The sequence below is a fragment of the Magallana gigas genome, chromosome 10 (assembly GCF_963853765.1).
Source record: "Magallana gigas chromosome 10, xbMagGiga1.1, whole genome shotgun sequence".
Taxonomy (NCBI): domain Eukaryota; kingdom Metazoa; phylum Mollusca; class Bivalvia; order Ostreida; family Ostreidae; genus Magallana; species Magallana gigas.
In genome coordinates this window covers 12,892,358-12,919,438 of record NC_088862.1, presented here as the reverse complement: position 1 = coordinate 12,919,438, position 27,081 = coordinate 12,892,358, and the positions used below count along the sequence as shown (strand labels likewise).

General features: G+C 30.9%; 2 protein-coding genes across 4 annotated transcripts; both read right to left on the bottom strand.

The window, feature by feature from the left end:
* Positions 1-187: 187 nt before the first annotated feature.
* Positions 188-23,738, bottom strand: LOC105322636 (uncharacterized). 2 transcript variants are annotated; one of them, XM_066074178.1, is made up of 16 exons: positions 23,583-23,738; positions 23,192-23,279; positions 19,253-19,351; positions 18,815-18,913; positions 17,621-17,719; positions 17,227-17,325; positions 16,898-16,989; positions 16,021-16,357; positions 15,738-15,929; positions 15,281-15,493; positions 14,631-14,695; positions 2,602-2,731; positions 2,106-2,240; positions 1,561-1,855; positions 801-1,008; positions 188-439 (listed from the first exon to the last, which is right to left on the bottom strand). In XM_066074178.1, the coding sequence occupies exons 2-16, from the start codon at positions 23,258-23,260 to the stop codon at positions 337-339; spliced, it is 2,235 nt and encodes a 744-aa protein (XP_065930250.1). In that variant the 5' UTR covers positions 23,261-23,279; positions 23,583-23,738; the 3' UTR covers positions 188-336. The 2 variants fall into 2 exon arrangements, with proteins under 2 accessions (XP_065930250.1, XP_011419769.3); XM_011421467.4 differs by lacking the exons at positions 188-439; positions 801-1,008; positions 1,561-1,855; positions 2,106-2,240; positions 2,602-2,731 and adding exons at positions 10,439-11,657; positions 11,794-11,874; positions 12,035-12,277; positions 12,859-13,027; positions 13,927-14,194 and having other exon boundaries at positions 23,583-23,737.
* On the bottom strand, positions 2,808-9,952 carry LOC136272511 (uncharacterized). 2 transcript variants are annotated; one of them, XM_066074189.1, is made up of 6 exons: positions 9,881-9,944; positions 6,166-6,240; positions 5,986-6,060; positions 5,054-5,122; positions 4,538-4,745; positions 2,808-4,433 (listed from the first exon to the last, which is right to left on the bottom strand). In XM_066074189.1, the coding sequence occupies exons 1-6, from the start codon at positions 9,924-9,926 to the stop codon at positions 4,346-4,348; spliced, it is 561 nt and encodes a 186-aa protein (XP_065930261.1). In that variant the 5' UTR covers positions 9,927-9,944; the 3' UTR covers positions 2,808-4,345. The 2 variants fall into 2 exon arrangements, with proteins under 2 accessions (XP_065930261.1, XP_065930262.1); XM_066074190.1 differs by lacking the exon at positions 5,054-5,122 and having other exon boundaries at positions 9,881-9,952.
* Positions 23,739-27,081: the final 3,343 nt, after the last annotated feature.

Genomic DNA, 27,081 nt, shown 5'->3' with positions numbered 1-27,081 from the left:
TATTGTAATCAAATTGGTTTATAAATATGTTACATTGAAATATTTATAAAAATGACATTCCTTTGACTTGAAAAAATATTAAATATCATCTACTTGAAGTTAATATTTCTATAACTTTGTCTCTATAATAATACACTTATGAAATAAACAACATCCAGGTAAGCAATTTTTTTTTTCAAAAATAAAAATATAAAAATTAAAGTGTCACTTTTTAAATATCAAGCATGAATACATACATGTATATACACTAAACGAACATAACGTTAACCATGAAAACGTGTACAAATCTGTCCGTGCAGTTATTATCTCAACATTTTTTTTAAATGAAGTGATCAATTAAACATTCAAATTTTCGGGAAAGGGAAGATCTTCATTGAATGCTGTATCGAAGGCGTCCACCAAATCCCCTCTATTAATCCTTGCCAAGCCATGCAAAATTCTGTGAAAAGGCAGTTTTGACACAGCAGTGTTAAGACTTAAGATTAAGTATATTCATGAACAAAAAGCAGACCTAGTTTATACAATAAATATTAAAACAGATATACTTTTTCATTTTCACAAGAAACATCTAAACTTTTGGTGATTTGAACCTTTATATATTTACAACAATTTAAAGATAATGTAATTTTATATTTTAAAAAAAATAGATGCACGGATTATATAAATATACTTGTAACTTCTGTTTTACTTCTTTTCGTAATAGACAGACAGTGTTTATAAATAGATTCAGAAAATAAATGTTGTACATAGACTTCTGGTATTAATAATATTGTTATCATTACTCTTATAATACTACTTACTTCTTGATTCTATCTAGGCTGTGTCTGGTTCCTCTCCAAATACGAAGCAACCTATTTGCGAGTTCCTTTGATGGAAATTGTGCTTTAAAAAGATCTTCTTTAATTGATAACGGGAAACCCATTTGAAGTGCAAACATTCCCGCTTCATCCAAACTGAAGCAGTTACAGAGTAATTGAAGACTGGGCGCATCCAACACGGGATATGATACTGTAATTGAAAAAATATAGATATTATTCTTAATTCATTGTTTAATTTGACCATTAACAAAACATTAAAGACTGGCTGTTCGAGAAAACATTTTAATGAGTACATGTACGAGTTATAACTCGCATGTACAATTAAGTGTAGCAATGCACCTATGAAATTAACTATAATCGTGCTGTTCCAGTAACAAGTGTGTTGTAATAGAGACAAGAAAACTTAACCAACACGTTGATGAAACTGGTGGATTTACATCTGGTTAAACTTTGGGTTGTTTTCAAAATTGCCATTTATAAAATGATGAAATGTGACAAAACAATATAATATATGTATAAAATTCTAAAGATATAAGAAGTAAGCGAACACAAAACATGCATTTGTCCTTCGTATTAGTTTTTTAAATGTTTTAGTTTCCCTAAGGTATGTTTTCCTTTGACTTGTAAGTTAAAAACGTTTAAAGAAAGAAATTCACATGAAGACCTTACATTACTACATGACTGTGCTTTCAGCTATCAAGAAGAAGAAGAAGAAGAACAAGAAGAAGAAATGTCTACGCACCATTAGGAAATATACAATTTACGCTCATCTGTTGAAAGCCCTCATATTCAATTTGTTCTCCCTGTTCAGTAATTGTCTTCTGACGCTTACAAAAGCCATCCATTCGTTCATTTACAACGACGTTTTGTTCATACAAAACGGTTTCTCCTTTCAATATATCAACATTTACTTGTGGTTCTTCTACTTTGTTCTGAATTATAACTCGAGCCACAATGCTATTGTTCTGGCGGTTGTGATGGTACTCTATTGTTTTTTGTGTCTCAACATCTTTTTCAATATCCCCTCCTAGTAATATCTAAAATATACGAAATATAATTGCAAACCACCTCGCGATAGAATTGTATGCACCATATATTTGCGTTTCAGTGTAGTGCTCTTTTTAATGACGAATGTATTCAAACATATAAGATGACTTATACACGTAGGTACCTCAATGCCACTTAATTGATTTAGTCACTAATTCTGATCCAAATTTTAAAAATGAAAGTTTTGTCAGAAAGAAATGTATTTGACCTGTTTGTATTAATCATATATTACTCATTTACTTTAAAAGTTTGTTTCTTTTTTATAATACATTCTTCTGACAATTCGAGCGCTTCATATCCTTCTTTTGTCCAATGTTTCTTTCTGTCTTTAGATTGTTTCTTTCGGATAATCTCAATTACGACATCAAAATGACTCTGGATATTACAAAAAGGTAAAACAATTTACAAATATGGTTGAATGAAAATATATAAGGTAGTAAGTTTAGTTCTAATCACAGAATATGTCTATCGGTACACGTACATTATAATGTTGAACTGATAATAAAAACAAAAAATTAATTAAATAAGCATAAGCGTTTCATTGTTTATTGTTTTCTTACTATTACTCAAATGAAAATAAGATATATGTGGCTAGATTATATAAAAGGTTATTAAAGGTTCTTCTGCAAAAGAGTCTTTTCAAGATTTTTACGGAAACATAATCAAAATATACAGTTTTACACGGCTGCATCCTTAAGGAATAAATAAAATCAAATGACAAGTGTCTTTAACTTACATCGAAATCCCACTTTGTCATAACAAGAAAATGAACACGTTTCGTTTCCTTGAGTGAATTATTGATGCTTTCTACCACTTTCTGAAGCTGAGCAGGTTGATCTGCAAACTTTTTCTTCGTTACTGCATAACTGTAGGAAAAACCAATGTCGTGAAAATAGTTAATTATCATATCCATCTGCAAATATGCAAATACCGGTATGTTCCTAGGATGAAACAAACAACTATAAATTTTAGCATTAAAATGAACCAAGCTGGACATGAGTATATCATTGAACATCTGACCTATAGATTATGATTGTTTATTTTCAAGGTCGAAAGAAGTTTTTTTTCATTATTTTATATTAAAATTTGTTTTCAATGTGTCACGTTATGAAATTCCTCAGTTAAGAGTCTTCATGCTTACAACTTTGATAAAATTTTGATTTGTTCAGGATTAAAAGAAAAAAAATTAACTTCGAAATTTTATTATTTATTATGATTAAAAAAGCTGATGATTGAGTAGTATGTTATTATTTTGATGCTATTAAATTGCGATATAACGATAGCGAAATAAAAGATATTATTTTTTCTTATTGAAGCAAACAGCAACATATTGCTAAAATATCATTTGCAAGAAAATATTTGAAGAAGCATTAAAAGTGAGGCTTAAGATATATAACATCAGGTTTATATTTTATTGGAAACCATACTTTCTTCAGCATATCAAACACAACAATGGCAGACATAAAAGAATAATTCTCAAGGAGGATGTGTAACCAAAACATCAAATAAAAACAATAACAGGAAAATCATTTCTTTTTCCTTATATGTAACATAAAAATGAACGTACAAAATTATGCATGACCTTTGCTCTTCAATATATGACAGTAAAATATTCTATTCAACAATTACTCATAATCGAATCGAACAAAATTTGATGTTGAGCACTTCTTTTGACCAGTATTTTCTTAGAAAACCCTGATGGATTTTTTTACCCACGGTTTTGTCACTTTTCAGCCCATTTCAAAAAAAAACTATATAAAGAATAAATTTGCAATAAACAAGTTGATGTTTTAAAATCAAACAAGAACTGAACAACATAAAAATGTTTATTTTTTTTAACAAGTTTTCTAAAATGTATATACATGTTTAAAAAAATATTATTTGAAATAAATTATTTCAAATGTTGTTGTCTGTTCAAGTAGAAAAATGGATTTAAATTAGGAGAAAATCACACCTATGGATGGATTTGAAATATATCATATGAATGATCTGTGTCATTTTCATAAGCGATCAAATACAGTGAAATAATAACAAAACATTGTTTCTGATTTTTTAAATATTGTGAGGAGAAGACCATTGTGACTCTAACATCTAAGGTGAAATATCAACTATACTTTACATTTAAATCGTGAGAATTCGATTTACGGTAGATACATAGATTTCCTAGTGCAGATCTGATGAAATAAATTCTTATTTTCTTCGTGAAATATTTGGGGGATTTGCCAGTTAACTGTCATCACTACTTTAACATTTTTGGGGTTTTTCCTTATACATAAAATAACTTAAATTTTACAAGCTTGTGCACCATGCCATATAAAATATGCGACTTATGCATACTACTAATAACAATAATTAAATAATAAAATAATAATAATAACAATAATAATACATTAATTCGTACAGTGAACTGTCAATAAATTCCAAATTTATTGCAGTGTGATAAATCGACTCTACGTCCTAGAGAGATATGATAGAGTATTTTAAGTGAACGGTAAGTCATTTTCAAATGCTACTCCAACTGCAAGAGCAAGATCGTCCCTGCTAATCCGACGAAGTGCTTCTTGAATTCTAAAAGAAACGAAGTACAATATTTAAAAACAATCAATTAAATTATAAGATCTTATTAATAAATCTTTGAAGTTAAGACTAAATTATATCAAAATCAAACATACTTTCTAACTCGGCGAGAACTATGTTTTGATCCACTCCAAATCCCAAGTAGTCTAAAGGCCAATTCCTTTGCAGGGTTAGCCGCGTTAAACAGATCGTCCTTTATGGATAATGGCAGCCCTAGCTGAAGTCCAAAAAGTCCTGCTTCTTCCATGGACAAACATTTACAAAGAGAGGTGATACTAGATGGATTTAAAACCGAGTAGGAAACTGTAATGTTACAGAGACAGAAAACTACATATAAATTCATATTGTGCTGAAATAAAACATATTTAACATATAATACACTAATGATTGTTTAGAGTGCAATTTTTAGATTCAAATGTTCATTAAAGTACAAAATGTGAAGGGGAAAACCACTCAATTTAATGAACTTACTTTTCTTGATCATAAATCTGGATTAATGTCAACATTTATTGAAAATATTGTTATTCTAATCACGTTTTATTTACATGCAAATCAAGATTGAAAAAAAGATAAAACAGTTTTTACAAATATTTATAAGAATGTATACGAACGCTCCGTATTTTCGTTGAGTCCCATTGCTACTAGCTTCTGCACTTCATGTTCTCTTTCTTTTATATCCTCTGTAGAATATTCAGCATTTTACGCCAAAAAATATTAAGCCAAATCATAGAACTTTTCATTGGTAAACAAAAGTAAAAAGGTTTTTTTGCACATATTAAAAGCGTTGAGTTGTTTGCAAATGTTTAGTTTCTATTAAAAACCAAGGTCTTTAATCAACTTGGCTTGTATTTTGTTTTTTGTGTTTCACTTAATTTTCGAATTTTATATGCTCAAAGATATATTCCTATACTGAATTTAAGCAAATAGTATGGAGTTTGAGAAGTCAATCGTTTATAGGAACTGTATAATTATTAATTATGGTATGAACTCAATGTCTACCCAAGTTATAGGAGTATAACCTGGGTTTGGGTAGTTTACGCTTTATAATCCGCAAAGCGGATAATACGGAAGTGTTAATTTCTCCAACCTAGGTTATATTCTATAACTTGGGTAAATCTTGAGCTCATACCTTATAATTTTATTTTCTGTAATTAATTGTACAAATTGAGTGCGTTTTGCTTTAAAAAATGATATTAATCTGTTCAAAATTCAAACGTAACGTCAAGCATATTAGTACATTTTGGACGTTCGTGTATTGTGACGTGTCTTGTTACGTGCAAACCAGGTTATACAAGTTAAGTTATTTTTTCCATCTAATCATACACCGCGTTACAACTAGGGCTAAATTATTCTTTATACACAAACTGACAAAACATTTACACTGTTTATTCATTACTTGCAAAATACATGCACTATACAGTAACTTGCAGTAATATCTATCGCCCAGCTGTTGGATGTGTTTTTTACACATCTTAACAGGCATCCTCACCTTTATGTTTTTTAACATATAAATATAACTCATCTATGTATATGAATACATTACCTTCTGTGGGTTCATCGCTCTCGGGAGTTGGTGTTCTCAATGCTGGCTCGTCTTCTTTCTCTGCTTCAGTGTGTTCTAAAATCAAATAGATAAGCAAAACGTTATGCAATGCACAGTATACAAAATTTGTAATAAATCAGTAAATTTGATATAACAATTTATATTATAATATTCGCTTACCTTCCGTATCGTCATTTATTTCAGGAGTTGATATTCGAGACATAATGTCCTCTTCCTCTTTCACTTCAACAGAATCTGACGAAAATCACCAAGTTTATATTTATTAAAAAGTACAATGTTGGACATAAAATTTGAAATAATTATTCATGATATTGTCAATTACAACTGCGATTTTTTTCTTTATCTATTAATATATGAGATATAGAATTATTCGGTTTTACCGTGCATTGTCTATTAAACTCAGTATAAAAAATACAAAGAAATCTCTACTTTATGTTAAATAACATCATGTTAGCTTAATTTATTCTGCAGTTCTATAATGTTTCTACATTAAGGTCATTTTGCGTGCACTGTTGTGCATGAACGAAATAAGGTACCGTCTATTGTAATTGGAGAAGGTATTTCAAAGCGTGCTTATCATTATGATCTGATTCAGTTCAAAGGTATCGAGATTTTAATGTTTATTTATCATATACTTTCTTGACATCCTTCTGAGCTAATGCCATTTAGATTTTTTTTCTTGCACACATTGCAGTGTGATGAAATTTTTGTCGAAAATAAAGATTTGTAGTTTTTATTTAGAAAATGGGGAAGCTTTGGACTTTAAAGGTGTTTCTGTGCCTTTATAAGACTGTTTTGATATATCAAAACATGATTGTTGACAGACGATTTTTAATCGTTACAATTCGTGTGTATTGATCTCCTTTTTGTTCTTTATACTTGGTGATTGAGATAATACTAGTTTTATGAAGCGTGTGTTTTTTTTAACAATAATGATAAGTGCTTTTATTCACAGTGTTTGCTTTGGCATAGTATCTGTCTTTTACATCAGTTGCAATATTTATTGGTTCATGAAATAAAATGTATCCTATTATTTGTAATCAGTGTTTAAACTGTCCGCTTTTCTCCGACGTATTTGAATATCAACCGATTTCAATGAAATCTGATAGAGCTAAATAGATTGACTACGTGTATATTACAAGGTCTACCTAACATAAAAATTATGTTAGATCTTATAGGCATGATTGAGTTATGTGATGATCAAAGTTAGATTTCCCGGTATTCTAAGCTCTGAAAGGTTTTTAAACGGGTATTTGGTTAAATCTGGGTAGAAAACTTGATGATTTCTTATCTTATTTTTTTGGTTCAATATTGCTTTACATTTTATTAAAATTTTGTATTATATACGCAATACATATATTTCATTAGATTTTTAATGTAGTATTGATCATTGTACATTTTTGGAACTTTTTTATGATTGCTTATTATACAAATGCTGTAGTTGTCTCCCCTTCGCTATTTTTGTTAAATCTGGTATCTCTGACTTAATCACACATTCACAAAACATCGGTCTTAGAACTGTATGGCTTGGCCATTTTTGGTTATGTTGATCTTTTTGAAAAGAAAAGCTCTGCATTAAGAATATAGGATAATATTCAATTTAATTTGTCTTTTAAAATTTTTGCATGCTTAATTGATATACTGGCTAAGACTATCCATGCTTAAAACCTAGAGGCAGATCTGAATATTTCATTGCTGGCCACCCGACCTTGTCTGTCGTTCCTCTGTCTCACTGTCTGTTTATCCGTCTTCAATTTCAAATAATCTTTCCACAAAGTATTGGTGGGTGATGAGGTTTAAGTGAGTTAAAAACGTTAACACCCCTTATAAGGATAGATAAAGAATAATCAAATGAATTTGTAGGTATTTTTCAAAAATCTTCTTCTCAAAAACCAATTACTCAGAGGAGCTAGAACTTGTATAGAAGCATCTTCAGGTGGTGTAGATTTATGTTTGTTCAAACCATAAATCTCGGGTGTAGGTTTCGACAACAATTGTGGGTCAAATTATTTCAAATTCATCTAGGTAGAAAAATCTTTCAAAATCTTCTTCTCAAAAACGAATTGGCCAGAAAAGCAGTCAATTCTGTGGAAGCATCCTTAAGTAGTAGAGATTCAAGTTTGTTTACATTATAATCCTAAAGGGTAAGGTGGGGCCGTAATGGGAGGCGATTAAATGTGTTCAAAGTAGAGATGTCAGTTTTATTCGGTTGGCTTAGTCGATTGACCGGAGGCTGTAGTAGCGCGATAGTCGAGTACTCGATGATTTAAGCGTATTTGAAACTGTGAGTCTTTTTTTAATCAAAAAATGTTACTGCCACATTGATATCATCATAAATTAAAAAATATTTACAAACTTATGATAACATATACTAAATGTATTTGGTTTAAAGTAAATTTGATAGTAATTTATCTAAATATCCGTTAAAAAATGCCTGGCTTTTCCTTTTTTCTCATGACTCTTACATATAATTGAGTTCCGTATCATCTTCGGCAAATCAAAAAAGACCCTGTTCCACGGTACTAAGTCATTGTCCGTGCCTAATCAACAATCAGAGTTTAATGATTATAAAAACAAACGCCGAAAGATTATTATTGACATGATTAAAGTTTTGATTATACAAACATTTCATCCAATGTATAACTTGGAGGAAACACAGATTGTTCTCAAATAACGGTTTGTGTCTGTCTAAGTAAATCAAAAGAGATTAATTATTATCCGCTTCAAAAATACACCAGGGGCATCGATGGAAGAGAAGCGTAACTTGCGGATCAAACATGTCAATAAAAGAAAAACTGTTATCAACATTCGTATAAAAAAATCTACCGCGTTAAGAAAAAAAGAATATTTTTCAATTCTATTCACTTTATTACGAGTAATCGACTAAGAAAATTTTAGTCGATGATCGCTGTGACCGAGCGATAGTCGAATTCTCGAGTACTCGTTGACATCCCTAGTTCAAAGGTATATGTAGTCTTCTTCTAAAATTTTCTACCTAAAAACCAATTAGCCAGAAAAGCGGTAACTTGTGTTGAAGCATTTTGTGATTCAAGTTTTTAAAATCATGATCTTTCGGGTTAGAGGTAACCCACAATGAGGGGGAAGGTTGGGGGAGGGGGTGGGTTTTCTTCATATGATTCTCAAAAAACTCAAATTTCATAATGATTCTCAATTGTTCAGAGTAGCCTCTGGACAACACACAATGGGTGCACAGTTTTATATTTATGTTACAGTTGTTAAACATCTCTATGAAAATTGCAATGCTCAAAATGTGAAATAATTATGAAATCATTAAGTTACTAAAAGGGGCTTAATGTTTAAAAGAAGAATGTATGGAGAAAACTGTGAAAATCTTTTCATACAATAATAAGTGAATGGCTCCTTAAAACTGATTTATGTTTCTTAGGTTTACGATGTGATCCATGGTCCTTTCATGTTTGTGCAAATGTTTTAATTTGTTATGTTGTGGTATACTTACATGAAATATCAATGTAATATATTTATCAACATTTTGCATGTCAACGTCAAAAAATGCGGAGGAATATACAGTAATTGCTTGTTTGCATCGATACTACATTGATTAATTTGCAATGCATCTTCCAATAATTCGTAGTAGTCACGTTTCGAATTTAATCATAAGATCAAAATAATTAAATTTTGGTTAGATTTGGCACTCTAGAGTTATACTTTCCATCTTTTAAAATTTTATTTTCAGAATTTAGGTTAATTAGTAATATTATGTGGGATGTGAATTATTTTTTATGGAAGTAGAATTTTATATATTTTAGTTTTTGGGTCAATATGAGCAATTTGGAATACATTAAAAGTCAAACAACGGTGATATTATGAGTTTCCGAGTACCACATTTACTTACCAGCTGTGGACGACACCCGCTCTGTGTGTGATGCAAGGTTATCCATATTTCTATCATGGTTTGTTTCTTCTAATTTGAAGGAGAGGTTATTTGAAACGTGAAATCTGCTTACATGTATAATATTGGATGCGATTTAATAACAAGGTGTTTTTAATTTTTTTTCTTTTCTATTTCAGTGATATTTTGATGATAAATTCTTATGCACTTCTATAGGATACATTTCGTGGAAGCAAAAATTGGATTGAATAATGCACGCAATAGTCTGAAGCGGTAATAGAAAAGGTTTGCACTAATCTGTTTGTAGGAAAATCGATCATATCTACGGTAATAAAGCCATGTTCTTTGCAGGGAGGTAAGGATAGAAAGCCTGATGCTTTGATTGCACCACACAAAGTTCATTCCATCACCAGAAAGAAAGTCGTCTTGAGGTGCCCTTTTTGATCCTCAAAGTAATTGCATTCTATATCGGAAGTTTGCTAGTTTATTTGTTTTTAAAAGGAAAATAATATATAAATTGGGTCTTTTACAAAGGCTATGCCTTCCAAATATTAATAACAATTCTAACAATACTGAGTTTTATTAGAATATAACATCACAAACTAGTATTAGGAATTCGTGCAATAACAACCAGGTAAAAGTGTGAAATATTGAACTTGAATTTGAGACTATATGAAAATTTAAGTGTATACAGCAAGTATCTTCTACACTATGTCTACGAGTCAACGCTATAAAATCATTTTTCATTGAAACATCAGATCGGAAATGATACAAATTCAAACAGAAGGTGCTAAAACAGTGTCTAGATCTAAACAGTGAACAGAAAAGTACATTTGTCATGAAATAACACTCTTGAAGAAATGAAGGTGTAGTGCTCAGAACATACTAAATTCAAAATACCTTGATTATTATCAGCTGAAAAAGTAAACAAAAATATGAAAGAAATTAAAATTATCCAATGCACGAAAGTTCACCAAGAATCAATTTCACTAAAATACATGTACAATTTCAAACACCATAAAACCACTAACAAACCTAATCATGTGTACCCGTAGATAACAATAACAAATTCTCCAGAAAAAAAAAGACCAACAAATTACAAAGCTTTGCAAATAACATAAAATTGATGATTTAACATATAGTAAATGTTCTTTAGTTAATGCCGTATATATCCAACGACAAAAAATCATATTCAATGCAATGTTTATCTTTGAAAGTTTTGTAAATGCAATAGTAAGAGAATGATTTTTCGTTCATTCGTCGTTTTGGTGGTTTTCCAGACCAACTGTTTCATTGAATTGTTCGTTTTGCTTTTCATCAAATTGTGCTGGAACACATGTCTCTTCAATATCTTGCACGTTTTCTTTGACGCTACTATTCTCTTGTGCTGTTGGTTCCTCGTTTGATTTCTCTACATTTGTATCACTTTCATTTATGACGTCTTTGTCATCTGGCGTACCATTTATATCATTTTTTCCATTGTCAACATCCCGTGCAACAGCATTGGTATTTTTCTCTGCCTCTTCGGGCATGATAAGCGGAACAAGATCGTGGCGATCAATCGCCTCCAGAGCTCTTTTTATGCTCACTTTTTGAGAATAATGGGGCCGTCTGCCTCGGTATTTTCGTATCATGAAAACAGCCCCAAAAGGTAATTTCATAAAGTCCTCAATGTCGTCGTTGTTGAGGCCTAAATTTTTACCAAATATTCTTGCTTCCTCTGTGTTCAATTGGACACCAATAGACTTAAGGTTTTTCATGTCCATGCCCGGGACAAAGCCTTAAAAACGCAAATTGCATAAAAAGTGTCAACACTAACACTGTAAGACTACGTTTGTGGGTTAGTATAGATAAGTCCTTTGAATGATAAATAATGATTAGTAAAAGGAGCGATTGGTGAATTATACAAAACTTACTAGGATATTCTGCGTCCGTTTTTTCGACGAATTCTTCCAATTTCTTCTCTTCCACCAAAGACTGAATTTGAATGTCTGTAGCTATAAAAAAAGAGTTAGTTTTATCAAAATCAAGTTCTATAATGGAAATTAAATAAGTGTTTGTCTCAATAAGCCATATCTAAAATTTATATAAAGAATACATATAGTTTATTTTATTGTATATTGAAACAGAGGCCCACTAGATTTACTAAGCTCTTACGCTCTCTCACTGGCTTAGGTGGTGGTGGAAGTTTAACTCCAAATGCAACCTCTGCTAGGTCTTCATAGTGGAATGTTATGTTTTCTACGGGGACCACCTGACCCTTTCCTTTGCAGATACCACTTGGCTCGCTAACTATCTGCTCAATCATTTCTATGGTTCGAATTTCCTTATCAATGATCACCTTTCCACTAGGCTTCTCCGTATCAAGAACAATCATGTCCACAATAGTAAATGAATAACCTAAAAAGCATAAATTATATATATAGTACTCATTTTCAAAATTCTATTAAACATGTCTGATTTTTTTTCTCGCCAATCACGTGCCAGCACAATAAAAAAAAATCCGATGTAGCTTGCAACACAAAATTTGATTAGCTAACAAGCCGGGTGTAAATTTTTGTACACCCGAATTGAGACGGAGGGAAAAACGTGACGTCACAATGCAATATTTACATTTGAAAATATGTTTCCTTACATGAACCTATAGAATAGCGAAAACGTTAATTCTGTTTCATGACTTCACAATTATTATAGCTCGTGCTTATCGCTTGTCGCTTGAATTATCGTAAACATAAAATCTAGGTAATTTTAACAGTTCTGAACGATTTGTCTCAAGAATTTGTAGGCAAGTAATTCAAATATATTCTTAGGAGGTTTCATTTATGATATTAAACTTGTGTACTATGTCCGTAACCAAATACACGATCGAAAGTTTTCTTGATTGTCCCGGTAATTGTCATAATATGTTAACATATATGACATGTTTTTGCATATCATATTTTGTTTGAGATAAAAAAAATGTTTTATTACATGAACCTTACCTTTTTTACCTACGAAGTCCAATATAACAAAGTCATTATCTTCAGAGTCTGCATCTTCGTTTTCATTTTCATTTTGTTCTTCATTCGTCTCGTCGTCGTTGTTGCCTTCCTCTTTCACTTTTGTTGTGTTTTCACTTGAAACCTTCCTGCAGTTGCCTTTAAATCTCAACTGTTTGAACAAAAAAAACCAAATGCTTAAAAGCCATTGATAAATCATATTTTGGTTCAGATTTTATCTACAGAAAAATATTTAAAAGAATGATTATTATTATTTGAATTTTCACATAGGGTTCCTTATTTAACAAAGAAAATGATCGGGATATTCATGTAGTTGCTGTCTTAGGGGAAAATAAACTTGCTATTGTCTTTATAGCCATGCAGTAAATAAATATGTCGTTACACTAAAGAAATTTTATTTTTCTGCGATGCAGTTTTTCTTGATGATAAAAAAACCAAGTGCAATCGGAATTTGAGTTAAAAAGGTGGCTCAAATTAAACGCATGAAAGTTATTCCGAGTTTAAAAACTAATGAAATCAAATTGAATGCTGCTTTTGAATAATTTCTCAAATGATTAAATTTCCATGGGTATGTACATATAGCTCAGACACTATTTCAGGGTTTTTTAAAAGAATATCAAGTTTATTCGTAATTTTTTTTTCAAAAAAAATTTTCACGGAGATAAAATAAAAATAAACATTTAATTAACATACATAAATAGTTGCAATTCTTAATAGAATTACATTATAGTGTGCTAGTTATACATTGCAACATTTAAAATATGAAAATTATCCAAGAACAATATTATGTTGAAAGCAAAATGATAATTTTACAATTATGTAGCAAAAACAGTTTACAAAATATTTAAATCGTTATGTAATCCAAATAATTTCAAATGTATTGTCATTGCTGTAAGTCGTATTTAAATAAAATTACTACATTGTAGCAATTGATCGTAGCAAGAATCATATTTTTATTTACTAAGTAAGTGTTGCTAACACTATACTACTTCATTTTGTTTTTAGGTCCTTAAAGAATATTTTTAAACAAACAACTCCTTATCAAAGTACCTTGAAAGTCTGGTTCTCATCAACGATGTACAATTTTGCAGGTAAGTCTATGACCTCGCATCCATCGTTCTCAAATCTGGACTTTCCGCCTTTTTTAAGTTTTTTTGGAGTCCAGCATTCTAAGATAAACTGAAACTTTCCTCTTTCTTGTTCCAATCTGGTAAAAAGTCGAAATTCCACCTTCCTCTCCTTCTTGATAGACCGTGCAATGGCTTCTGTTATTGCCTGTTTGTCCTCCAAAACTTTCTTCTTATTGGCTCCAGCATAGCTGTAAATCTTAAACTCTTTCAACAATGACTTGGAGAACATTGACTAAATGGGACATGTCATTTGTGAAAATAATGTTTGAAATTAATGAGTTAACGATTTAAGCCTACGTGATTGTGCTTAATTGCTATTTTCCCACAACATTACTTGCATGTTTAAAGGATTATAATGCAAAATGCATATATTGCATATAAAAAATAACTAAAAGCTAGTTGCAGTATGCTTGCATTATTTTTTTATACTTGTGTGCATAAATGTACAAAATCATAACTGATGAATTCATTATTAAAATAAAATGTTTGTGAATTGTGATAATTTGACTATGACATAATGCATAATGATGCTATTATATATATGGTTAAAAAAATATTAGTTTGAAACTATTTCAGGATAAAATATTTTGTAATGAATGTCTATCAGCAAACAGAATTTCTTACATAGAAAAGTGTTTTATCTTGAAGACAGCAGCCTTTCCTTTTGAATCTGTCTGAGCCTCAATAACCTAAAATTTATTTTAGATACGAATTAATACTAACTATGATATAAAAATTGTAGAGTGTACCTTATGATGAAATGGAAAAAAAATAATCATTATAATCAGAATAAAATTCAGAAGTCGCAAATATTTGCAACGATTGAAAAGCAATCTGACACATGGCTCTAATCTGATTCTCAAAATTTTCTTATCTCCATAAATCGTGGTTATAAATTTTTAAATCATCCTACTTTATCAAGACTATTGCAATGTTATAAAAAAAAGATAGCACTGTAGCTCATAACTAGACTGAATGTTATATCACGAGGTTGAAATAGTTATAACAAAATTAAATTGTTATTCATATAGTTTCTTGAAAGAAAAATTTTAAGCATTTTCCTGATATAGTTTTAATCATATTTTCGATTTCAAAATCTTATTGGGCATTATGTAAATGTATGTAAGTTGATATTTGCATATCTTTGCACAATGACCATCATTAATTTTAGTTTTTGACAATTTAAAGTTGATCACGAAAATCGACAGTCCACAATTACTAACTGTCGCGAAAATAAGCCTCTACGAATTTAACTGATTTGACGTTGACTCTACCTCCCAATCATCTACATCATCTGGGTCCTCTTCTGATGTTGCCAAAACACACATCTCCTCCACCTCGTTTCCTTTCTTGTGGATAGGAAGCTTCATCACTATCTCCTCTTTGGGTTGTTGACCATCACTCATGGACATGTCGATGACGTTTGTCATCAGTAGAGGTCCAGACTCGTCCTCCTCGTCCTCGTTGACATCGTTCGTGTCAACCACCTTAAAAAACAATGATATCTCGCATGCATTCACTACATCAAAGTCTGATATCTTTTTATAAAAATGCCATGTACTCTTAAGGTTATTCAAATAAACATATACCCATTTGATAATCTTAAAATGGTCAACGCTAAGAAATTGAAAAAAATTACTGTTTATTTAAACAGTTAAACAGTTGTTCTGATATCTGTTTAATCTATTACTTGTATAATGATAATCATATATCTGGAAGAAAAAGAGGTACATTAAGTTGTAATTCGGCTGCTTTATCGAACGTTCCTTTTGGAATGTCAATTTCCGCCTCTGGTTCGGCAGTTGGCTTAATTACGACTTCATCTTCCGAAATTGCGAATGTTTCTTTCTTAAAGACGCTGGCAATAGCAAATTGTGTTGGTCCTTTGGTGTTCATTTTTATTGTCAACGTAACTTCTGTCGTCTGTTTATAAAAGAAACAATATGGTAAATAATTGAAATTGCAGGGGACTGTTCAATGTAACTGTAAAATTTTTAAATGCCTTTAATCTTACATTTTCATCTTCGTTTTTAATGAAGTTATCAACTCGTCCTACTTGTCTATCATGTGATACGACGAACAGATGTTCGTTGCATTTCGGAATTCCTTCTACAATAACCTTCAGCGACAAGGTTTTCCGAGTGGCTCCCCATGTCCGAAGCTCAAACATATCACTGTATGGTGTCTGATCCTCGTGCAAAAGTGATTTCAGTTCTGTGTACTCGGATTGCATTTTTCGACAGAAGAAAATAAAGGAGTTCCGCACATCTATGGCGCAGAGTGTCAGTCGTAATTTCTCAAGGGTAATGTCCTCATTTGGCTTGGCACAGACAACTTCAAATTGAATACCCCTGTAACATATGCGACAAAAAAGTGTAAATGAAAATGAAACAAACGTGAGAATTTGAAATGTGCTGTTAAACACGTTCATAACAAGATGCCAGTGTCAACTTTTTTTGGTTCGCCAATAAGTTTAAACATGTCTACCAACACACACTGATCTGTAATTTCTCTTAACTTTTAGCTTCTGCTACATGTAAGTATACCCATTGCATGTCAAAATTTATTTGCAAAGAAATAGAACACTGAATTTTGTTAAAGGTTGTTACTTGATGTAAAAAGTTTGTCTTGAATGTTGAAATTGTAAATTATTACTAAGAAACAAAGAAACAATCACTGAATAATTGACAAATCAATTTGTAAAGTTGTTGGTAAAGATTTTTTTATTTGAAGGAATTGAAACGTAATTTTTCATATCATATAAGTTTTTTCAACCTTTTAAGACTAATGGAAAGAAACTAATTACGCTAAAGGTTTTAGATCATTATAAGAGAAATCTTTGCAAACCGTAGTTTAAAACAAAGAAACGCTGTATTATCCATGGGACTTACTCGTATTTATATCCGGGCACTAGTGGGACGTGGTCTGTGATGAGTTCTTGGATCTTTATTTCTTTCTCTCCTAACTTTTCCATCGTCCATGACTTAAAATAAAACATACGACATAATTTATCTCTAATTTAGAGTTATCTTAAAGAAGAAAACACGTTTTAAAAGTGGGCAAATATGAGTATGCACGTAAATGAGATAAACCATTGATGAACACTGTATGACGCATTAAAGAAATCAACATTTTATAAAAACACGGGGGAGCGTTTAACCATTTGTAAACAAATATGTTCAATAACATCAGTATTGTAACTGTACAAATGTCTATTTACCCAATCCTGCAGGTTTGGCTCCGCTCCAAACATGAGAAGAATCTCCACCACATTAACTGAACGTGATATTACTGCTTTCTCAAATGGGGTGTGATTATTCTGTCCAAAAGATGGCAATCAATAATGCGGAAGTTTTTAATTATGAATGTCCAGCATTCAACAAAGCTCAAACTATGCAAAAATATGGTTTGTTTACCTAAATTTCATTTTTTCTACCAATTTTTGAGTGAATTCTTTGTATAGCTTTTAATTCATTTCTTGTTGATTTTTCTCCCCCCAAAAAGATACAAATAAGTTGAAAATTGCTTTAATCTCTATTATTCTATATTAAAATTTATATATTTAGCGTTCTGACAAAATAAACAGTTTTCAAGACTAATAGATAAATACTTACCCAATCCAACGATCCAACTTGGGCTCCATTGGCCACTAAATGTATCACAACGTCTACATGACCCCTTGAACTAGCTTTGTGTAGAGGAGATTGTCCATTCTTTAAGAAAAAATATCAGACTGAGTATCAAATACTTACATGTATCTAACATGTTTTCTTTTGAAAAGTTCAGCATTCCTTTTTTACAACCTTTGCATTTGGTGTATGTAAAAAAAAAATTCATAAAAAATATGGCAACATATAAATGTAGTATAATTTAATTTCTTTAAATGATTTTAAAGATTTCAGTTTGTTTTCTTACTGTTACTATATGTAAGTTTTGCAAGCAATAGATCATAAATTAATGAAAATTTGCCTGTAGAATCGAATTAATGTATCAAAGAAAGATCAATCATTCATGGTTTTACATTTTAGTAACAAATTCGTCCTACTTATAGATTGGCAATGATATATGTTTAAAAAGCAAAACACCCAATCGCTCGTTGACTCTTTATTAATAAACTGTTTAACATGATTTAATTTTTTCAAAAATCATCATGATTTAAACGACACGTGAAAAAATTATGTGCTGTTTTAACTTTAATGAAATGGTTCAGGAATCTTGAACATTTTTATTGTTGTGAGAATTGGCTGAATTTATAATTATTATTAAAAAAATTGAAAGTTTTGCTGTAAAGATCTTTTTTGAAGTGAAAACCGCAATGTTACCATGTACTCTTAAAAATGCACTTTTCTATAAAAATTATACATAATTACTTCTCATTTATTTAGTTTTTTTGTTAGGATCGCATACTCGTGCACCTCCTTCTAACAAATAGTCTTCTTGTTCTCAATCTCAAGGATTTTTTTAAAAATTTTTTTTTAATTGACTCATTGAAAGTATATAATTAGTCTCCCTTGTAAATTTGTAAAACTTCTATGATATGCTAAAAAAAAATTGGCATTCATATGAATGTAGGCGCAATTTGTCTTCGAACAAGGTTTTAAAGACCACAATGTAAACATGAAATCAAATATAAATATATTTTTAGGACAACAGAGTAACAAACAAACAGTATTTGTTTTGCACAATGAGGTGGCATTTAAAATCCATATCAGAATGCGTGTAAAATATTGTTCTACAGGCCAAAATGGTGATTTAAATCCCCCATAAGATATATTGAACTGTTCGATTGTAGACTTGCATTTACGTACTTGATCAAAACAGTTGACATGTGCTCCTTCCTCTATCAGTGTTTTGACTAGATCTAGAAAACCTTCTTGCGCTGCATAGTGTAAACCTTGGCATCCGGTCTGAAATTTATTATGTATTCAATTATGATAATATGCAATTTATTATTTTATCTGTCAAATGTCAAAATACTAAATAAACTCGACTTTTTAACCACATTGGATTTAGTGGCGTCGATAGTTAAAGCACAAGGATATACGTATTTCTAAAATATAAAAATGAGACATATCCTGGGATATGAGCTACTGTGACCTAAAAAAAAATAGGAAATTAAAAAACAATGACATTTTCTAGGGAACTTCTCTATGGTTTTTTCTTTGTTGCTTCAAAACAGTACAATATGAACTCATATTCGTAGATAATGTGCAAGAGTTCGAAGTCCGTTTTTATGTATGATTTACCTTATCTCTGTAATGTATGTTTGGGTTTTCTGTCAATATTTTCTTCGCCTCCGAGACTTTCTTCTCTCTTATGGCTCGAAGAAGTTTAATTGCGAGAATCTGTCAAAGAGAAAGAATTATATGGCTTGCATCACTAAAGCACACAAGAGCGACATTGATTACCGAGAAACTTGGGTGCAAATTAGAAGCAGTGTAGGTTCTATAAGTGTTAGCTATCTCTTAAATGAGCAGCAAACATTGTTTCAATGGACGAAAAATTAAAACAAATGAGTATGTATGATAGCGGTATGCCAGTTTAATCAATGATGCTTTATCATAAGTTTGTTATCCAATGATTATCATGGTACTTTGTCTATTGTTTTTTTTTTTTGATCGTATGGTAATTTACAAAAATCATAATCTAGTAGGAACTTTAATACGATCATTCTATAAAGAAAGAACAATTGATTTAAAAAAACTATAGAAGTTGTGGTTAAAAGCGTGTATTAAAAATAATACATTTTTTAATCATTGAGACAAACCACGGAGGCATTTTTTTATTATTATTTCGCGCCAAATTTTGCTTGATCAAATGACCATTTGAAATCCTGGAAAAGAAAAAAGTCGATCTATATTCATCCTTAAATTCTAATGTACTTTTAGATTTAAAAGATATTGTGACAAAGGTATTCACATACTTCATATTGTACTTTATTTATTTGAAAGTATGGGGAGTAAAACTAAGCTTATAATTAGTATTAACATTTGAAATTGAATGAAAAACAATCAATTGTATAATAAATGCAAAAATAATCATTTAAACATTCATTTTAATAGTACAAACTAATTCAAATTGACCCTTTTTTTTACATCTGACATTTATTTAGTGAAGTATGTCAAAATAAATATGTTTTAATTTGAAATGCAACATAAAGACAAATAAATTTCAAAATGTAAATAAATTCTACGAGTATAGTGGCTAGAGTATTAGTTTTGACATAGTACATAAAGTTTTGTATGTCAAAATCAGTATGTTTCAGTTTGAAATGCTTTGCTTATATAGTTAACTTCCTTGAACCTACTTATTACTATTAAAACATACACATATTGAATATTTTTTGCATTTCTTTTATAGACAATTGAGGAGAAGTTTTTATACAGATGTTGTTTAAAACTGTTTACATTAATGCTGCTGTCGTTGGTTGATCATCGGGGTATGAAAGAAGTGATAACTGCATTAAAAATAATTGAATTAGGCGTGAGCAGATAATGCATTTTAAAATTTCTTCTGCACTACTTAATGCTTGCTTAATTAATATTCGCATGATGCATCATAGCATTTAAACCTTTTATTGACTAAATGGCGTTAATCAGTTGGAATAGCCGTATTAATACTTTCTATACTGTATTATATCGTTATCCGCGTCCAACCTTTATATCTAGAATTTTAATCAGTTTGATAAATTTCAATGAAATCCAGTTTAACTATGTGCACATGCATTTGGGCCTCTAGCTTTTATTTGCATTGAATGCACGGAACACCGCATGGAACACTGCACTTTTGAGCAATTTCAGACCATGGTCCTTTACAAGCATAAATTTATTGGTTTTCTAAGATTGATTATTATTTTTTTCCCGATGATCTTGATCAATCTTTACAAACTGCATGCGCTTGTCAAACAACTTCTGCAGTATGTAATGGGTCGTAAACTCCATTTGTCAAGCTGTTGGTAAGGTGCCAATAGTTTTTACCGTTGTTTCTGATAGGTAAATTATTGCTTTTTGCAGTAGAGAATTATTCAACGTGAGAAAAATGAATAAAAGAAATATTGCGTGTTTAATTGTAAAGGCTAACTTTGTAATAATTAATTTTATTATTTTTTACTATTATATTTTTTCTCTTTTTTTTTTTTTGGGGGGGGGGGGGCTTAAAAGGATAATAATGCACACATAATTAAAGATAGCCAGTAGGTCTGCATCGGTCAACATTTATATTGGATGAAACTACTTAAAATTTAATCTAAACCATAGATATAATAAACCTTATCCTTTGACGAACATCAGGTGAATTAAGGCAAAGCACATCATGTAGAATTTTTACGTCTTTAGTCTATAACTCAAAGTTTTAACCTCTAAGTGACACAATAAATAGAGGCAAGATTTTAATGAGCAATATTATCGATTTTTTTCTACATGTTTAAGTTTTTTACAACTTGGAATCTGATCAAGTCTATATAATCCTCACATTTTTATTGTTGCGTAATAAAACTGGCAAGCAATACACATTGATTCAAGTGATTCAAGTATTTGTATACCCCATGCATAATACTGAAATTCTTTTTTTGATATTTTCGTACCCCGTAAGATAGAAATGGTATTGTTCAGTCTGTCGCTTCGTATGTCTGGCTTTCTGTCTGTTTGCGAAGAGATTGAATAACGTCGCAGAAAAACACTGTATGTTTACACACATATTCAAATGTAATTGAATTTTCTTATGTATATTCAGATACGGCATGTTTGTCCATCTGAATCGGGATCGCATAATAAACTTTGAAAGAGCTTTAAGAGACCTCGGTATTCGTGACCATTTGTATCTTCTTTACAAAAAACCTTTGTGAAAAGATAAAGGGAGTTGTTCGAATTTTAACGCTCAGATATAAGGACTTTTTTCTTTACTTAAACACTAATTTAATGTCAGATAAATCACATTTTAAATATGCAGGAACACGTGATGGTTAATTAGTTGACCATTCAGCTTTCTTAGGTATAAATTTATAGTTTATAATTCAACAAATTGTCCCTTTTTGTGGACATACATTTTGCTATAAACATGTTTGTTTATTTTTTATATATTGTCCACAGAAACAGAGAAATGCATGTATTATAATTTCTTTGAACAAATAACAAGCAAATTAAATATGTTGATCCAAACAATCGCCATTTTTTTTTACATACTAGAAGGAAGTGAATCTTCATTGACTGAGAATGTCGACTGTAATTTACATTTTATAAACCTTTTACAACGATATGGAATTGATTATTTAGCTCTCAAATTTAAGACAATTTTAGACTTTATTGATTTCCTTAAACAGAAGAGGTCTGTATGGGAATATTCGAAAATATTCAAATATTACAGTTATACAGATATTATAACAGCTTTAAAATCATTATTATGTTAAAATTTAAGGTAGATCTGATGACTTCTTCGTTGACCGCCAAGATCCTTTGAATTGTTTCATATTGAGTCGTAAATTAAATTATCTATAAAACAGTTGGATCAAAATATTCTTTAATAATAGTTTAATGGTATATTTATTTGTATGAAAATCGACATTTTTTGCAATTAATTTAATTGAATATTCGTAATTTACGTTTTATAATCGGCTAAAGTGTAAGGTGTTCAGAATGAAAAAAAATATGTCTTATTTATATCTGCATTTTGTAAACTCCCTAATTCAACACGCCTTCAATTTTTTTAGAAATTGGTTCTGCACGTTTTTATCTTTTTATCAGTTATTTTAAATAGCAACCAAGCTTGAACAAACAACAGGTTTAAATTAGAAAAATTACCCCCCCCCCCTCCAAAAAAATCGATCTTTTCAACACAAACTTCTTAATGTCTCTACCCGTTCGTCACTAATGCGTAAATTAGAACTTGTAACAATTTAAATATTTGTCTGTTATGCGATCTGAAACAAAACATACAATGGACCCAGTACTAAGGTCTCACCCGACAGACTCATAGACTGCGCGTATGCCGAAAGAGGCCCTTTCATGCACATACTTAAGTTAATAAGACAAGAATTGTATGGTGTACTGTTAGGAATCGATCCAACATATGTTTGCTGGAAGATTCCGTCCCCCCCCCCCCACCCCCACCCCCGTTATTTCCATTACGAAAAACCGACATTGCTACGTGTGGATGGACAATGAAATTCCTGCAATGTGTTGAAAACTTACGTCTTTTTCTCGCAGAGTAGTCTCGTCCTCGCGAGAAGTGGATGCAGTGTCCGGGTCACTCATTTTCATCTCCTTGTGATTTCACATTCTAAAACAATACAACAAAGGCGTAATTGTTTTCATTCAATTCACCCGTGCAACATGAATAAATTGACGCTTGTCTTTGTATCAAATTAAAGACAAACTTTAAATTCTTCACAAATTGAATTAATTATTTATCCAAAGTAAAAGTATTGGAAGGGGGTTAAAAAAAATTTAAAAGTGCATTTTGAAAATAAGTCTGAACAAAATAAAATATATCTTAACAATTTGTGGAAAAAACATTTTAACACATATCAACAACCTTCAGGAGAAATACTTTCCAGTAATATTCTAGAATTAATAAACATACCTGGAAAAAATCCCAAATTGTTAAATCCTTAGTTCTAAAAGAGATTCAGGAAGTTTATTACTCTAGCAGTCCCCTTCTTTTCACTTGAATGTGACTATGGAATGGTTTAAACGTTCAGACGTATTTTTTCTTCCTGGTTAAACTTTGATTACCTATAGAGCTATCGACCGGATTTCTTCGGGTCATTGAAAATCTACAAAAGCAGGAGAATAATGCCGTATTGATCCATAGGGTTTTAATCGGGTGTAGCGCCATTTTGAAAGATAACTATCCTTCAATTTTGCCCGTGCAAGAAAACATGATAAATAATTTAATAGATCAGTCTGGGTTGAACTAAAGTTTGAATAAGCCTTATCAAAAAGAAAACAGTTTCTTCTTAGTCTTACAGACTAGAAAATATATCTTATCTACGTGGTTCAAATTAAACATTTCAACAGTTTACCTATTGGAGGAAAAAACCCGTATTTAAAAAACTGACATCTATTGAGAGGTTTGCGGAACAAAAGGTTTTACTGAAAACCGTTTCTATTGTTTCTTTATCAAAGAAATAAATTGTTGAAAATTGAACAAAAAACGAGGACAGACACATCCATCCATTAATTGTTTTTAAACATTTCTGGCTACTTTCGTTTTAAGGTAGCTTTCGAGTAAACCATGTCATTTGTACATCCTCTTGCATGTACCTGAAAGAGGGGTAACTCTTTTGTAGTCTAGTGCCATCGCTCTATTTCATTAATCCATACCTTAAGTGCAATTAAAAACTAAGGAATCAGTTTGCACCAATGTATGTAAGGTGCAACACCCTTCTATAAGCTGAGACATACGATTAATGCTACTTTTCGGGGTGGTTGCAAGTACATATTAAAAACACTTATGTATTTATTGAAGGTATTACAACACGTGTTTCGATCGAACACGTGTTTACCTGGTGTTTGTTATGAAGACTAACCAATTTGATTGGTTATTATATTTATAGAAAACCTGTTCTACAGGTATTCTCGTAAGGTACGCACGATTTGGTAAAGAATTGAGTTTTAAGTCATTCGAAGGCTCTCTCTCAGTGCAAGCAGACGTTTCCCCACCCACCCGCCCTCAAAGATAGTCATAAATGTTTGGTTTTATGAAAAATATATATATAAATATTTTGCTAATATGTGTTGTTTTGTTTTTGTAGAGAAAAAGAACACAAGAAAATTGAATTATGTGATTGTATACATGTAATAATTAAACTGCACTTCTGAGAGCGCTTCTGCATCTATATACGTGTTGTTATTTATTTTATAAATTATTTATGTTCGTTTGAGTGTTAACGAATAAGAACATAATGAAAAATATACAATATATGATAGGCTATTTGCATTAAAGGGTTGAATTTAAATAAAAACTGTTTATTTCCTATCATATTTCCGTAACGTGCGCTTTTCCAATAAAGGTTCTATTCCCATGCATGTTTTTTTCTTGTCATGTTGGCAATAAAAAAGTATAATCGTACACAATTAAATTATCTTTTTACTACTACATGTACATAGTTTACTTTTCCTTTCTTCTTTATTTTTTTTCCACCTATTTACACAGATAAACGAAATCACCCCTTTTAAGTCGTAAAGATTTTCAATTAAGCGCTAATCCCTTAATACAAACATCATGGGAAACTTTTTCCCTGCATTAGAAACACTCACTTTCTAAATCTGTTCACAAACATGCTACCGCTTTTAAATCAAACATTATTTACAAGAATCAACAACATTTTTAGCAAGGAATTAACACGTTTCGAAGAACCCATCGTTTGCCGGATTCCCTGCAGATCCCAAAATCAATGCGTCATCCAACATCTCCGAAGATCGTCTGCTAATGTCTCCGAACCAAACGACACTGATCTTTGAGCAGACGACACTTGCGGTCTTTGATCTGCTTTCTATTCCTCAGATCTTCTGCTGGTGCATTCTAAATGCAATTACGGACATCGGGAAGATCTGGTTTGTGTATCGCATTCTGTAAGGACCGGTTACAAACAGACTTGGCCAGACGATCTAAAACATATTACCTTTTCCTGTCTGAACAGAAAGTATTTCTCAACGAAATACTAGTACATTTGGCTATTTTTCTTGTTTAGGTCCTAAAGGTTAAACAGGTATATATTAAAGAGACTGGGTAGTCAACAAAGGAACAGATTTATAAAAATGAACTATAAATGATTTTAATGCTTTAAACTATATCTTACTATATACAAAGCTCTTTTTAAAGGAGATTGAAATAGTAAAAAAAAATGGCAACAAAAACGGAGTCTGTTTAGTTTTTAATTTACATACATATCAAAGTGGACACTTTTTTGGGTAACTTTACAATTGTAATATTTATCTCAATATCTCTAACAACAGCTTATTTCATCTCTCTTTTTAACAATGTAAACCTAATGAACATGCATGCGTAAGCAGATTAAAAAATCATTATCATAATGGTATTTATCAAGCAAAATATATGATAAACAAGATGCGGAGAAAATTCAAGTGCAGGATAAAATAATATATTTTCAACATTTTCACACAGAAAAGATCTGTTAAAGTCAGATTGCTGAAGGCAAAGTACACTTTACGACAACAACACTATCTTCTCAAACAAATTAAAAATAAACAAACCTTATATGTTCCTCACAATACTGTCGACTTCATAGAGTATCAAATGCGACCTAATACGACTTAAATCCACATACATTAAGAAATTGCATTAAATACCATCAGAGTTCTTCCATTGATGGCACATCTACTCCTATTTGCAAAGTACGTACAATTTATCATAGATGGTACATAATTATACAAAAAGTTGGAATTAACAAGACCCGTGTAAGTTGTACAAAAGGTAAACTTTTTTAAAAAATCTAAAAATTCCGTGTCAAGATTTTTTTTGCCGCATTGCTGTATTTTGATTTTTTTTTTTTTTTTTGGAGGAAGGTTATTATTTTGTGCTGTTGTTGAGTTTTGTTGTTATATGTCTAGACGCTGATTTAATAGCAAAATACGAACATATATAAATAAGGGCTCGCTATTTTCGGCGATTTGTCAACTTAATGATACATGTACGTAATGATAAATATCAATTTAGAGGTTCTTTCCTATTGTTTTCTTCGTTGTTAACGCATTGCCTTATTGAAAACAGATTGCCTTTCTATTACTATGTTCAGTTATTTCTAGAAACATTAGTTTGTTTGCGTTTATATATAGAAAGTATGTACATTTTCGCGATTGATGACAAGAAAATTGCACATTAGCATACGATAAGTAAAAATTGAGAAGTAAGGATTTTGCAATGTTCATTAAAAACCCGAAAAATGCTTGTGCTTATCTACAAGGTAAAGAATTAATTTGTATCATATCAGAGTGCGTTATGTCCGTAAAATTGATAAATATGTAATCAAAGACACCATCATATGCAAGATTGATCATTTTGTAATATCTAGGTTTAAAAAGCTTACCACCTGATAATAGTCATTTTATCAGGAAAA